This window comes from Leptodactylus fuscus, chromosome 1 (assembly GCF_031893055.1).
Source record: "Leptodactylus fuscus isolate aLepFus1 chromosome 1, aLepFus1.hap2, whole genome shotgun sequence".
In the NCBI taxonomy this organism is placed as follows: domain Eukaryota; kingdom Metazoa; phylum Chordata; class Amphibia; order Anura; family Leptodactylidae; genus Leptodactylus; species Leptodactylus fuscus.
The window spans coordinates 308,884,877-308,900,228 of record NC_134265.1 but is presented as its reverse complement, the minus strand read 5'-3'; the positions used below and the strand labels follow the sequence as shown (position 1 = coordinate 308,900,228).

The window sequence follows — 15,352 nt, the reverse complement described above, 5'->3', positions numbered from 1 at the left end:
AGCAGATAGAGGAATACAGTGCTAAGCAGAGTTGAAGAAAGCCCCAGCCATTTTCCTTGAGAAACCCTTAAATTTCTAGTGGTGGCCCTTGTCCTACGAGACCCCAAAGTAGTGTAATGTAGCAGCTGTTGACATCTAGTTGATGTCTACACTCAAATTCTATGGACTGAGTACACCAGGAAACCTTAAAGAATGGTGGGAAAACTATAGGTTTACGGTCCCATTCACAAAGTATACCTAAAAAGTGTAACTGGAGTTCCCATTTAATAATATTTCCATATATACATACACACAATCCACGTCTATACAGAGTCAACCTTGACTTGATTATTGTTTGTTAACATTGGTGATGGTTTGCTTTTAATCTTCTCTGCTCCATCATTAGAACTTTCTTGAAAGAATATTTTCGCAGTACAAATGGAGATGATAATTCTCTTGTATTCTCTCCTGAAGTTTTGGTTCAGGAGGCCATATACAATAGCATTAAGGCAACTGTTGAAATATGCCATATAGTAACTGCCAACAAACAACCATTCTGGGATTCTTGGTAGAATCGTATCGGGATTCACAGCAACAGCCAAGCCTATAAAGTTCAGTGGAGCCCAGCAGACGGCAAATAACACAAATACCACGAACATTGTCAAAAAGTTCCTGAAGTCATGAGGTTTCAGTTTGGGTTTGTTATCTGGTTTTACCCTACGTCTCACTTGAATCACCAAGATCCATATGCGTAAGTAGCAAAAAGTTACTATGGTGATTGGGAGTATAAAATGGAAAAACACCACTGCTATGGTGTATGCTGAACTAACAGACTGTGTGAATGTACAGGAGTAGATCCGAGCATCATACTGTAAAGATCCAACAAATAAATTTGGCACAATGGCAATGAATGTTAGCACCCAGATCAGAATCACATAGAACAATGAATTTTTGTCACTGTATAACTTGTCATATTTCAGGCTATGACAAATGTAGCAATAGCGGTTAATTGCCACCCCAGCGATGTTGAATATAGATCCTATGACACTTATTCCCATCAAGAATCCACTAATTTGGCAATGAAGGTATCCGAGATTCCATCCTTTTCGAAATATTGATGTCACTACCAAAGGATATGGGTAAATGGCCACCACCAAGTCTGCCACAGCCAGGCTTACAACAAATATGTTCCCTGCAAAAATAAAAATAGATACGTTTAGTATTTGCACATAGGAAAAGATATACACTTAGTCATATGTATTATATTTAATCACAGAAACAAATCTATAGGGGGAATTATTACTCTACGCCACAACATATTATATGCATAATGTTATCTTATTATATGCATAATGTTATCTTTTGGGATTTCTATCAGATATTCTAAAAAATTACAGTATTTTCAAAATGGTAATAAAATCCTTATTTTCCACCTTAGGCTACATTCATATCTATAAGAGACTTTGTTGCAGATTCCGCCAAAAATTGGAAAGAAAAGTCAAGCACAGAGGAATTTTCTCTCTGCTGGTTTCAGTATCAAACCGTCGGAAACCCCAGACACCTGGTGGACCCCATTTTTTTTACTTTTGATAAGGAATATAGGAAGTAAGAAGAAGAGACAGAAGGCAAAACTGCTGAAACAGGGAGATTGGAAAACCCCTTTAAGGCTAAGGGTCCCATGGTACGACACACAGCTATAAAGCGCTGTGGGAAAAACCCTGGCAGCAACGCATTGGTTTAAACCGAAAGTTCATGGAGTTTTCCCTCCGTGGACTTTCTGTTACAATTATATCTATGGGGAAGCTGCTGGCGTTTCCGTAGATATGATTGACATGTTGAGATTTCCAAAACCATGCCTGTTTCGGAAATTGCAGCGTGTCTGCACCACGTTTTTTAGCGCAAAGTGGGCATGGGATTCACAAGAATCCCATCCACTCTGCAGTTGCTGTAAAATGCTGCAATTCCACCGCGGGCAAATCACGTTGTTTCCGACCGGTGGGGCCCCGGCCTAAGACTGAGGCCCGATGTTGCGGAAACGCAGCTTTTTTTTTTATTGCAGATTTTGCTGCAGTTTTTTTTTTTTTTTTTTTAAATGTAGATTGTGAGCCCTATATGGGGTTCACAATGTACATTTTTTTCCCTATCAGTATGTCTTTGTAGTATGTAGTAAATCCATTCAAAAACAGGGAGAACATACAAACTCCTTGCAGATGTTGTTCCTGACAGGATTCAAACCCAGGACTCCAGCACTGCAAGGCTGCAGTGCAAACCACTGAGCCACCGTGTTGTCCAATTTTGCTGCTATTTTTTGAGCCAAAGCCAGGAGTATATTTAGGAGAAGATATAAGTAAAGAACCTTCTATATATTTCCCATTCTTTTTGTAGACATTCTTGGCTTTGGTTAAAAAAAAAAAAATGCAGCAAAATCTGCAACAAAAAAAAGCTGCGTTTCCGCAACGTGGGGCCTCAGCCTAAAGAAAGAATGCAGCCTAGTAAGCTATACTCAAGAGCTGATCTGAGTTCTCTAGTTCTAAGGCCTCTGCTTAAATGGAGCGGTATTGTGCAAGTGTCACCATCACTGCGTTCACTTCTATGGGACTGACACATATAGCTAAGTATAGCGCTCTGGCATTCTAATACAGTGATTGGAGAAGGACCATATATACAGTCCTATGAAAATGTTTGGGCACCCCTATTAATCTTAATCATTTTTAGTTCTAAATATTTTGGTATTTGCAACAGCCATTTCAGTTTGATATATCTAATAACTGATGGACACAGTAATATTTCAGGATTGAAATGAGGTTTATTGTACTAACAGAAAATGTGCAATATGCATTAAACCAAAATTTGACCGGTGCAAAAGTATGGGCACCTCAACAGAAAAGTGACATTAATATTTAGTACATCCTCCTTTTGCAAAGATAACAGCCTCTAGTCGCTTCCTGTAGCTTTTAATCAGTTCCTGGATCCTGGATAAAGGCATTTTGGACAAACAATTCAAGTTCAGTTAAGTTAGATGGTCACCGAGCATGGACAGCCCGCTTCAAATCATCCCACAGATGTTCAATGATATTCAGGTCTGGGGACTGGGATGGCCATTCCAGAACATTGTAATTGTTCCTCTGCATGAATGCCTGAGGATTTGGAGCGGTTTTTTGGATCATTGTCTTGCTGAAATATCCATCCCCGGCGTGACTTCAACTTCGTCACTGATTCTTGAACATTATTCTCAAGAATCTGCTGATACTGAGTGGAATCCATGCGACTCTCAACTTTAACAAGATTCCCGATGCCGGCATTGGCCACACAGCCCCAAAGCATGATGGAACCTCCACCAAATTTTACAGTGGGTAGCATGTGTTTTTCTTGGAATGCTGTTTCTTTTTGGACGCCATGCATAACGCCTTTTTTTATAACCAAACAACTCAATTTTTGTTTCCAAAATGAAGCTGCCTTGTCCAAATGTGCTTTTTCATACCTCAGGCAACTCTATTTGTGGCGTACGTGCAGAAACGGCTTCTTTCTCATCACTCTCCCATACAGCTTCTATTTGTGCAAAGTGCGCTGTATTGCTGACTGATGCACAGTGACACCATCTGCAGCAAGATGATGCTGCAGCTCTTTGGAGGTGGTCTGTGCATTGTCCTTGACTGTTCTCACCATTCTTCTTCTCTGCCTTTCTGATATTTTTCTTGGCCTGCCACTTCTGGGCTTAACAAGAACTGTCCCTGTGGTCTTCCATTTCCTTACTATGTTCCTCACAGTGGAAACTGACAGGTTAAATCTCTGAGACAACGTTTTGTATCCTGCCCCTGAACAACTATGTTGAACAATCTTTGTTTTCAGATCATTTGAGAGCGGGCTGTCCATGCTCGGCCACCATCAAACTTAACTGAACTTGAATTGTTTTGTAGAAAGAAATGGTCCAAAATACCTTCATCCAGGATCCAGGAACTGATTAAAAGCTACAGGAAGCGACTAGAGGCTGTTATCTTTGCAAAAGGAGGATGTACTAAATATTAATGTCACTTTTCTGTTGAGGTGCCCATATTTTTGCACCGGTCAAATTTTGGTTTAATGCATATTGCGCATTTTCTGTTAGTACAATAAACCTCATTTCAATCCTGAAATATTACTGTGTCCATCAGTTATTAGATATATCAAACTGAAATGGCTGCTGCAAACACCAAAATATTTAGAACTAAAAATGATTAAGATTAATAGGGGTGCCCAAACTTTTTCATAGGACTGTATATGGATGTGTTGTCCCTGGAAAAACCCTATAAAACTTCATATATGTATTTAAATCAGCCTGTTGATTCAGTAGTGTACAACGTCCAAGATTTTACAGAACAATTGGCATAAAGGTATTATATGGAAAGATTTTCTCATAAAATTTAATATTAAAAATTAAAGAGACAAATGTTGGGGGGCCATCAAATAATTTCCAGGCTACAAGTAATTTCTTTGTTTATGTCTCTTGATAGTTTCCGATGTCTTGTAAAATATGCAGGATGTTCCTTCCTGATAGAATGAAATATGTATTACCCCAGACATCATTAGTACTAGACAAAGCTGTAAGGAACAGTCCAAAGGTTTTTTAAATCATTACACTATGTAATATTTGACTTTGTAGTTTTTAATATATATTTCAAAAGTATTCCGTCTGAAGCCATTTGAAAGAGATTTCATAATAGAAATACATAGGAAGACATTTCCAGTTTTCCTAAAGAAATATAAAATATGCAAAGCACTTAAAGCTGCTTTGGGGACCACTATGTGCACTGTAGCAGACTGCAGCTCTGATTTGTTTCACTGTATGTTACTATACTGCATGTTATATTCATTATAACTATCATTAGGCATACATTATGGGACAAACGTTAACAGACCAGGGAACTGTAGAATAACCAGCTATGCATAAATGATATTCATTACACTGTACAAGAGAGTCACAACTTATGGTCTATTTCTACTTCTTATAAAACTTTTTAATCAATATTTGTTTCTTCCCATAACTTTTCTTGTTATATTCATTTCACTCATTTTTTTGCTATTTCTCTTGATGCTTCTCTAACACTTCCATAACATCTATCCTTGGAGAAAACAAGTGATGATACAACATGCTGCCGGTTCAAGGCTTTAAATATTCATTATAGATCCTATTGTTATGTAATATTGCTCTGCTTTACTCTGCTTAGCAATGTTATATCACTTCAATGCTTAAAGCCCCTCTTCAGTAATATTAATATACCGTAGTCCTATAGGACAGGGCATACTGATGTAAAAGGACAATACACTTACGTTTTATTCAGTCCCTGACTGGTTCCCTGCCTAGTCATGTAGTTGGCAGCCTGACCTGCCGATTCACACCTCAACCAGAAATCCATGAAATCTCATTATCATCACAAGCAGATGTACAAGAAAAGCAAACTTCAATAGAAAAACCCCAATGACAATAGATGATGGTCACGTCACCCTCTCCCCCTCTCTATACAGGTCACATAGCATGCCTCGTATTCTCTCCCATATTCAATATCCAGACACCAGTTCATTAAGTTCATATGGCTGCTGTAAAGCTTAGGCCTGGATCACATCTGCATTCAGTATTCCATTCGAGGAGTCTGTTTGGGGACCCCCAGACCACAATACTGAATGCATTAAAAAGCGTTGAGCAACAAAAGCACACGGACCCCATAAACTATAATGGGGTCCGTGTGTTTTCCATATGGTGTCTGCACGAGTCATTTGGAGAGAAAAGTACTTAAAAACTACTTTCCTCTCTGGATGACTTGTGCGTACACCACGCCGAAAACACATGGACCCCATTATAGTCTAAGGGGTCTGTGTGCTTTAATTGCTCACCACTTTTAATGCGTTTGGTTTTCCATTTGGGGGGGATCCCCAAGTGGACTTCCCGAGCAGAATATCGAACGCAGATGTGAACCAGATCTTACAGTATCTATGGATGATAACAGCAGAGTAGCAGCTTGGGCAAGAAGAATGCCCATATAATCAAACGGAATAAAAAATCTACAATCAGATAATAAAAACTAATTACAAAAAATGTATTATAGAAATCTTGCAGTTAAGGGTTTCTTTTGTTAATACTGTGTCTGCCCTGGAAGTGACGTGTTCTATAGACACACTATGAGAAGACAGGACACTTCTATGAATCACCAACTTTTATAATTCTGCAGCCACTGTCAAAGACTAACCTAATGTCTCCTCACTCCGAGTTCTTTCAATTGTTTTTATAGAATTAATTTTAGGTAAAAGCCAAGACATCTCCGAATCATGTGCCATAACTGTAAAAAAGATAAAAATAGACCAAAACTTATTTGATTGGAACAGAGTAAAGGAGAGTCAATGACAAAGAAGTCACGTCCATGTGGGCCGCGCAGCTTCTCTCTGCAATTGTGTAATTCACTGCCATAAAGTTTTTACAAAGAGGAGTTGTCCTGGTTGTCTGTAGGGTATGTTACTCTTGTAGCTGATGTACACATACTATACAGTATACCTGCACAATATGCTGCAAATTTGACCAAATGTTATGATGTGATCTACGGTATGTTTGGATTATAATATTTTGAACAATGGTAGACTTTAAATTCCAGATCAAACAACTGGCTTACATGCACAAATTACATTTTTATACAGTCAATATGGTGGCAGCTAAGAACAGATTTGGTAGGTTTTAGCTTTTTATAAAAAAACAAAAAACTTTTCACTCCGATCTTCTGAGAGCTGTTCTTGGTAAAATGACACAAACCATAGGCATAATCACCCATTACTATTATGCTTGTCCATGTCAAATGGTGGAATATATCAAGAAGGAAGTGAACAGACAGTTCATGATATGTAGAATGATAGCCAAATGACTGGGTCGGAGCATCTGCAATACAGAATAGGCTCTTAGGCACCCAAGTCTCATTGATTTGCATGGGAATAAAGACTAGTCAGTTAGGTCAAATCCCACAAAATTCCTTTAATCCTTCATAATTGACCATGACCACTTGATAAAAGTCTTAGAGAAATTGGTTCTCACATATCTCCACCCTCTAGCGAGCTCTGCTATGGACCCCCTCCAGCTGGCTTATCGGCCAGGCATTGGTGTGGATGCCATCATTCACCTTCTACATAGAGCTCTTTCTCACCTTAAACTGTGAGAATAATGTTCTTTGATTTCTCCAGTGCTTTTAAAACCATACAGCCAGGGTTACTGAGGGACAAGCTGGCCCTTGTTGGACTGGACCATCACCTGTCCAACTGGATCCTAGATTACCTCACAAACCAACCTCAGTGTATGAGAGCCCAGGGCTCTGTGTCTGACACTGTGATCTGTAGTACAGGTGCACCACAAGGTACAGTTCTTGCCCCTTTCCTCATCACACTGTGCACTGCAGATTTTAGGTGCAACTCATCTAGCTGCTATTTACAGACGTATTCTGATGACTATTCTTATGACAGTAAGTATAGAGAATTGAACCGGGATTTTGTAGATTGGAGCCAGCGGAACCACCTTGGGATTAATGCTGGGAAGACCAAGGAGATGGACTTTCGCAAGCAGTGTTCCAAAATCAGTGGACATCCAGGGGTCGGGCACTGAGATAGCCAACATCTATAACTACCTGGATGTTCTCTTCAATAATAAGCTGGACCGGGCAGATCACCTGGATATGCTGCACAGAAAGGGTCATAGCAGGCTCTACCTGCTCAGGAGGTTGAAGGCCTTTGGAGTCCAGGGGGCACTTGTTAGAGCTTTTTTCAACTCTGTAGTGGTATCAGTCATCTTCTTCGGAGTGGCTTGCTGGGGGAGCAGCATATCAGCCAGGGACACAAAAGACTTGACAGTCTGGTAAGAAGGGCCAGCTCTATCCTGGGGAGCCCCCTGGACCCAGTACAGGTGGTGGGTGACAGAAGGATACTGTCTGTGGTGAGCTCCATGCTGGAGAATAACTTCCATCCCATGTATGAGACCACGACAGCACTGGGCAGCACTGTCAGTGACCGACTGCTTCACCCCAAGTGTGAGAAGGAACGTTATCGGAGATCCTTCCTCCCAACCGTGGTCAGGCTGTATAATCAACATCAAGCTAAGCGGAGATCATTCCTTACAGAGAACTGAAAGATTCCTAAGTTGTGATATCCCTCCTACTATTTTTTACCTTTATCTTTTTTATCTGTACCTACTGTCATTGTAATGCCTCTACTGTGGAGCTTTTGTATTTTTTATTATTACTGTATTATCCATGCTGCTGTAACACACTGAATTTCCTCATGGTGGGACTATTAAAGGATTATCTTATCTTAAGGGAGATTTTAATTCTATAGCAGCCTCAGCCTGCTCCAAATGATTAAAACTAGACTGTAAACGGTAATATTCTTGCTGCTTACAATTTTCACTTTTCTAGTACCACTGGTACTGTGTACCTTGTTAATAAACACCTGACTGAGCCATAACAGCATGTCAAGATTTGCGTGTCCATCTGTTTTTGTTTTTTTGACAGGCTGTCCATGAACACATGACTTATGCAACCAATTGACAATAAAAATTCTGTTCCGTTCCTTTAGGAAGACATACAGCAAAAATAAAAGAGAAGCTGCACCATTATAGCATCTGGAACAGATGACTATCATATATACTCGAATATAAGCCGACCTGAATATAAGCCGAGGCCCCTAATTTTACCACAAAAATCTGGGAAAACTTATTGACTTGAGTATAAGCCGAGGGGGGAAAATTCAGCAGCTAATGGAAAATTTCATAAATTAAAATAGATTTAGATACCAATAAAATTACATTAACTGATCACCAATCTTTACATTAAAAATTAATTGATAGGGCTGCAAATGCAGACACATATAGGAAAGGTATAGGACTCATACAGGACATGCTCCATAAGTTTCAGCTCTTCAATTTGGCCCAGACACACAGCCGCAAAAGCGACGGCATCTATGTGTATGGGCCCGTTGAAATTAAATAATCCATAATTTTATCCACCATTGCAGATAAAATTTCTGGTCATGTTTATTACAGTTTAGTAACTCCATTTGCCTCATAGCAATAGCAGTTAAACCCATCATGTCCCTCACATTAACCCCTGTGTGCCTCAAATAAGGGTTACTAATATGTGAGACACATGAAGGTAATAATTATTCTATTAAACATTATTAAGGCACTTTATTATTACCTCCATATGTCTCATATATTAGTAACCCTTATATGGGGCACACAGGGGTTAATGTGAGGGACATGATGGGGTTAACTGCTATTAATGTGAAGCACATGGAGTTACTAAAACTAAATTAATAACTACAAATCCCTGACATTAATAGGAGTTGTAACCCCAGTATGTACCTGTGTGTTTTACTTTCACTTTACAGTAAGAACTTTCCTCGATGCAGACACAGGAGCAGGGACCTGCCGCCTCCCGGGCTTTCATCTCTCTTGCTATTGAAGGGTGTGTGTCCTATGTCATTACTGTAGCAACCACTGAAGGACACTCCCTCTCCACTTAATTTATGCATGTCCTTGCAGTCCTATGCTGCCTGACTCGAGTATAAGCTAAGGGGGGAATTTTCAGCATAAAAACTAAATCTAAATCTAAAAAAGTCGGCTTATCCTCAAGTATATACGGTATGTTTTATTTTTCACCTTTCCCAGTCTCCAGAGGAAATAAAAACTTTTTTCCTGGACAACCCCTTTAAGATATCTTGTTATGGTGTTTTTTATTCACTCTAGTTTTTTAGAATATATATCAAGAATTTTTTTCTAAGTTTTATGTGCTGAATCAATTGGACTCTTTTAATGCAAATTACCCTCAAGTGGTGCAGAATGTATTTACTAGACCTTTTAGAACATTATGCAAAGTTTAGGGTAGGTTCACACTAGTGATATTATAGTCCATTGCTTTCATCCGTCATAGGCTGAGAGTAAGAAACATAAATGACGATAGAATGACTGTCATGTTTGTTTACTTTTGGAACAAATGAAAAAGTACTGCACTTTTTCTTCCATTAAAGACGCCTTGCATAATGTATTTTACATTACAGTAAAGGCAGATGGAGGGGGCTCTGTCTGCATCAGTCATTCTGTCACAACTGATACAGTAACTTGTAAGAGTCACAAAAGGTGTATGCGAGAAAACCTAAGTGTCATTGTACCAACAGACCATTACCGATGTTGGAAACCATAACCAATGTATATTCTATCACAGTTTCAAACCCACCGCTGTAATCCTATGACAAATAAGAGGAACAGACTATAAGGCCAGTAGTGCAACCTGCCTTATTGTTTTATTTCATCCTTACATCACTAAGATCTTACTACAGCGATAACAACCTTGTCTAATAGATGCCATGACCTGTATATTTCTCATCCGATATACAATATGTAGTATTAAACATACAGTTCTACTATACCAACTATAACTAATTACATTGACTTAGATAATAATATTCATTAGCCGTCACAGTATGGGGTGAGAATGACTGGCATAACAATATAAATGTTTAAATATGTCTTCATTCATGTGCTGGCAGCTAAGACACATCTTCTTTGTAGCTCTTGGGAGTGGAATGACCCAGAAAAAAAGAGAAATCTGTTCCTCATAAAGTCTCAAGCAGACAGTTTTATAGTGGAATTTAATTTTTCATCAAATACATCTTTGAGAAATAAAGAAATGCCTCAATGAAATGTTTGCTCGGAATAATAAAAGTCTAAGAAAAGCTGGTATGGATATGCCTGTTCTTCTGTATGGCCCCATTCCAAGTCTTCTATGGGTCCCTCAGGTTACTCATTGCATCCAAATGTCAATCTTATGTATAGCTGAACCCAATTTTAAAATCCCTATGGAGAAAAAATATTCTTCTCAAAATGATATAGGATATAGTCTCAACACCAACATATGACGACGATTCCACACGATACAGGGCTATAAGAATACATCATTATGCATCAGATTAAAGAGCATGCGGGACAGAAAGTTAACTGTTTATTGAGGTATGACAAGTGTCTGTTCGAGTCCATCACTGTCATCTCAGCCTCGTATAACCTTCTAGTGACCCCAGGAGGGTAATACTTATGTTCATATTATCACCCTTCCTTACCTATCAGTGAGGATATGTGCACTCATATTGTCACATACACACTGTAGGGGCTTTTTCCTACTAATGGGGTGAGAAGATGAACAATTGCACATTTCGGTATCCCCTGAGTCTAATTAGAACAATTGTGGACTTTACCAGCATCTGGATCACACAAATTTCTGGCTCTGTCACTTCTGGTGATCATGCCAAGTTACAGATGTAGCATAGTTAACCCAAATGACTTTCACTGGCTTTTGTTGTGTTCTGTGATAAGATATCGTGCTGCAGCAGTTAGGGTTGAGCCGATCTTGACTTTTCAGGATCGATTTTCAAATCCGATTTCCGATAATTTTTCATTCGAACCCGAGCAGACATCTCTAGAGGTAAGTAGCTGCTAGAGATGTTTAGTTTAGCCTCCCATTCGAATGAATGGAAGAAGCCGGGCGCAGGGGGTTAAGGCTGTGTGTCGGCTGCTTCCATTCATTCCTATGGAACTGCAGCAGAGCCTTCACACTGAGTATACAGCGTATACTCAGTGTGAAGGCTAAGCAAAGCATTGTGGGAAAAGATCACCGATCTCGATCCCACATAAAAAGATCGTGTTCGGAATTCTGATTGCGATCGTGAAATTTTCTCAATCGCCAATCGGAATCCGATCTTTTCCGAACACGATCGCTCAACCCTAGCAGCAGTTTAACCAGTTGCAGAAGTTTGGGTTAACTCTGCTACACCTGTATGTGTATGTAGGCACATACAGCGGCATGTAAGACTATATGGTAAATATCATAAATTTAGCTTTTTTTCTGGGAGATGCATTGCAAGTCAAACTTTTCTTAAAGTTTGACTTACAAAATACATAAGGATAGAATCATAGGTCTTAAAATCATAGGTCACAAAAATAATAAAATATAACTTTTATCAAATTAACCAATAAAACATAAATATGATATGTTCTCAAAACAAAAGTGTCAGAAAAAATAGTAAAACCTACCAGAGGAGACCAGTCCTATGATATAGCAGAGCTGGACTCTCATATGCACATAGGCAGCCAAAGAATAAGCCCAAAGTATATGCTAACCAACTGGTGCTTTCCCAGCCAAAGTACGAGGTCTCCTGAAGTAAGTCCACCTAAGGGTCCATTCACACGGAAGAAAATGGTGAGGAAATTGGTGTGGAAGTTCAACGCTGAAAAAAACCTGCCATTGACTTCAATGGGTTCCTTTTTCTGCGAAAAGTTTAATCGGGGGTCAGATAGACTACACCAAACCTAGAGACCGTATCATACAGCCACACTCTAGCAGCATGTCAACATTGATAATAGCGGATCACTGAACTGAGGTCTTGGAGCGGCTTCTACAGGTAAGCGACTGCCCACTTACTGACCACAACTGAGGAAGGACCAATCAGAGCCCACCACATAATAGGGGCAGGCCTCATGATGTTGCGTACCTCTCCGCACATCTCCAGTGGCTGAACCCATCAAGTAAGTATACTCAGGAGGCTTGTCCCATTGTCATCATGCAGGACGCTACAGCCCAGGGCGTCCCCGCTTCTATGATCCTGCAAATAACTCTGCAAGTTTTATTTATGTGTTTCAAAAGTGTCTTGAAATCCTTGGCAGCAAAAGAGTTAATTTTTTTTTATTTTTTAAGTTAAAACACAAAATTACAGTTGGCAAAATGCAGTTATTTAGCCCTTGTGTTTGATGTAATACCATTTCACACATGCCTAGGCTCACCAATTCTCTGTACGAAGAATTTATTGTTGTCTTTTGAGAAGTGTAGCTTTGTAGGATTAAAGGAAGAAAGAGAACCTGGTAATATTGGAGGAGTAAATTCTAATACAATGACTCTATGAAATTAATTAGAGAATTAAGCTGCCAGCTTTGGTTTTCGAAGAACTGAATATTCATTGTGTGTAGCATTTTATATGAGGTGTAAGCTGATGTAAAATATTGCATAATAAAAATGGAATTCATGTTAAAAAAAATATGGTATGCAAAAAAATAAGCATCTATGTATTTACAGGAAAGGTGCCACAATTTAAGATTGACTTGGGGTCTATTAACAAAAGCAGATTTCTGTCCATAATAAGTAACTATTGATTTTTAGCAAGATGATCGGAACTTGTTTCTAATTTCATTTTCACAGTACAATTATCAGGAAGGAGAAGGGTTGTTGATGGTCGGGCCAATGAGAGGAAGGGGGGCCCACTGCCACTCTCTACTCAACAAACTCTGTTAAAAGACTACACCAGATACTGCTATGATTTTATGTACCCTGTAGAAAAAAATAAAAGGGTGTAAGGAAATTGCTATAGGAGCAAATCTCCAGTAGCTGCTGGAAACCCTGGGAAAGGGGCACAAGAGACACTGAGCCCTAAGCTTAAGCCCCCCTACTGTCCCTTCCTGCTTGCCTGGTCCTATCCTATGCAATAGGCAGCAACTTGGAGACAATCCCTTCCTATATACGTGAAACACAAAACGTGGACAAGACAAACAACAACAAAGAGAGGTCAGCTAGTCAAGGGTCCAGTGACAGTCGAGCAATGCAGTGTCAAAATCGATATCCAAAAGAGTAGCCAATAGTGAAAGCCAGAGGTCAGGATTAAGAATACAAGTAAATAAACAGCAAGAGAAATGCCGGCAAGCACAAGGCAATAGCAAGCACCAATGTGAATGAGAGCCAAGAATAAATAGGGAGGAAGAACCCGCCCTGCAGTTGATAGGCGGATAGGCTATCAATCACAGGACAAAGCTAAACTTAACTATTAGAGGAGCAGAGGGAAATGAAGGTGAAGGCAGATGGGTGTGGTGGAAAATCAATTACAGATATTGCACAGTGTGAACACTGCTCAACGAAAAACATTAAGCAAAGAATTAAATTGGATACGCCTCCTGCACCGCAGCATAAGAGTGGAGGGTGGCGCAGAGACCAGAACAGGCGGAGACGTTACAAGGGGCTTTCCGGGTTAAATATATTGATAACCTATGTTAAGAAATGGTCAATATAAATTTGTTGGGAGTCCCACACCTGGCTTGCCATCAATCAGCTGTGGAGCAGGAAGCGGACAGCACCATTCTTTATGTATTGGTTGGACAGAGTCAATCAGTTTAGTTCCCATTGCAGTGAGTTGGACTGATTCATTGTGCAAGTACAAGAAAGACCTGGATGCCTTTCTTGAATAGAAAAATATTACATGATCCAGAGTTTTATACTGATTGTCAGATCTGGTGTCGGAAAGAAAACAATTGTCTCATGGTCTTCCTATGGATTAACACTGTAGTGTTATAGGTTGGACTTGATGGACCTCTTATTTTATCCATCCTCATCTACTATGTGACTATGTAACATAATCCTACATAGGAAGGTATATGGGAGCAGTTCTCTATAATAACCATTTAGATTAGTACCCTCATATCAAAAGAGCCTTGGACATATGACAGCTGGATTAGATGCTATGGGCCTCTGCCTCAATTTATACCACTTTAAATCTTCTCCCATTGTATCCTATGCTATTTTGGGCACATATAAAAGTTTTAATCACAACTCTTGAAGAAGGGCAGTAGCTACCAGGTTATCTTCCTGACTACCCGGAAAACCCTGGAAACTTTCTCTAGTCAATTTATTAAAATGAGTTGAAAGTTTACATATCCTTTAATTTATGCGGATAAGTGTAAGTGTAGCGTAAGTCTTTGCTACATATCTATAAAAGTACATAAAGTCTAAAGTTCAGGAAAAAGTTACATTAAGTTTTCAATGAAAGGAAAATAAATATAGCATGGAGTGCCATGAGGTTTAAGGTCTTTTCATTATTCTTGCCTGAAGAATGATTCAAGGTACAATACACCTCTTCACTGAATAAATATGGGTCATGTAAGTGGCGCTCACAATTGAATCCCCAGACTCCCAGCAATACAAAGTAGATACAAGTGTTTTATAGAACAATTCTCAGTAAATGGCCTACTCATTACCATGGCTTTATGTTTTTATACCAACAATTATTAATCTTATGCCAAGAAACAAAATGTGCCAAGATAGAGGAAAGACAAAACAGACGTGGATTGTGAATATGTAACACAACACTACCAACAATATCAAGAAGCTATACATTATTCAATAAGTTTCTTTCTAGAGTAGTAGCCACATGGTCATGGTGAAAAGGTCAGATTTTCTGCTATGGTTGTCCAGGCATTGTTATGTTAAGAAAGAAACTGTTTTCCAGAAAGAATTTTATAGAAATATATGTTAAAAAGTGTATATGTTTTTGTATAAACCTA

General features: G+C 39.2%; 1 protein-coding gene across 1 annotated transcript in view; it reads right to left on the bottom strand.

Moving 5' to 3' along the window:
* Positions 1 to 229: 229 nt before the first annotated feature.
* The window catches only part of MTNR1A (melatonin receptor 1A), a 130,915-nt gene continuing 115,792 nt past the window's right edge, over positions 230 to 15,352 (bottom strand). Inside the window, exon 2 of the mRNA XM_075259087.1 lies at positions 230 to 1,171. Within this exon, the coding sequence (XP_075115188.1) occupies positions 303 to 1,171 (869 nt within the window). The 3' untranslated portion in view covers positions 230 to 302. The remainder of the gene's footprint in view (positions 1,172 to 15,352) is intronic.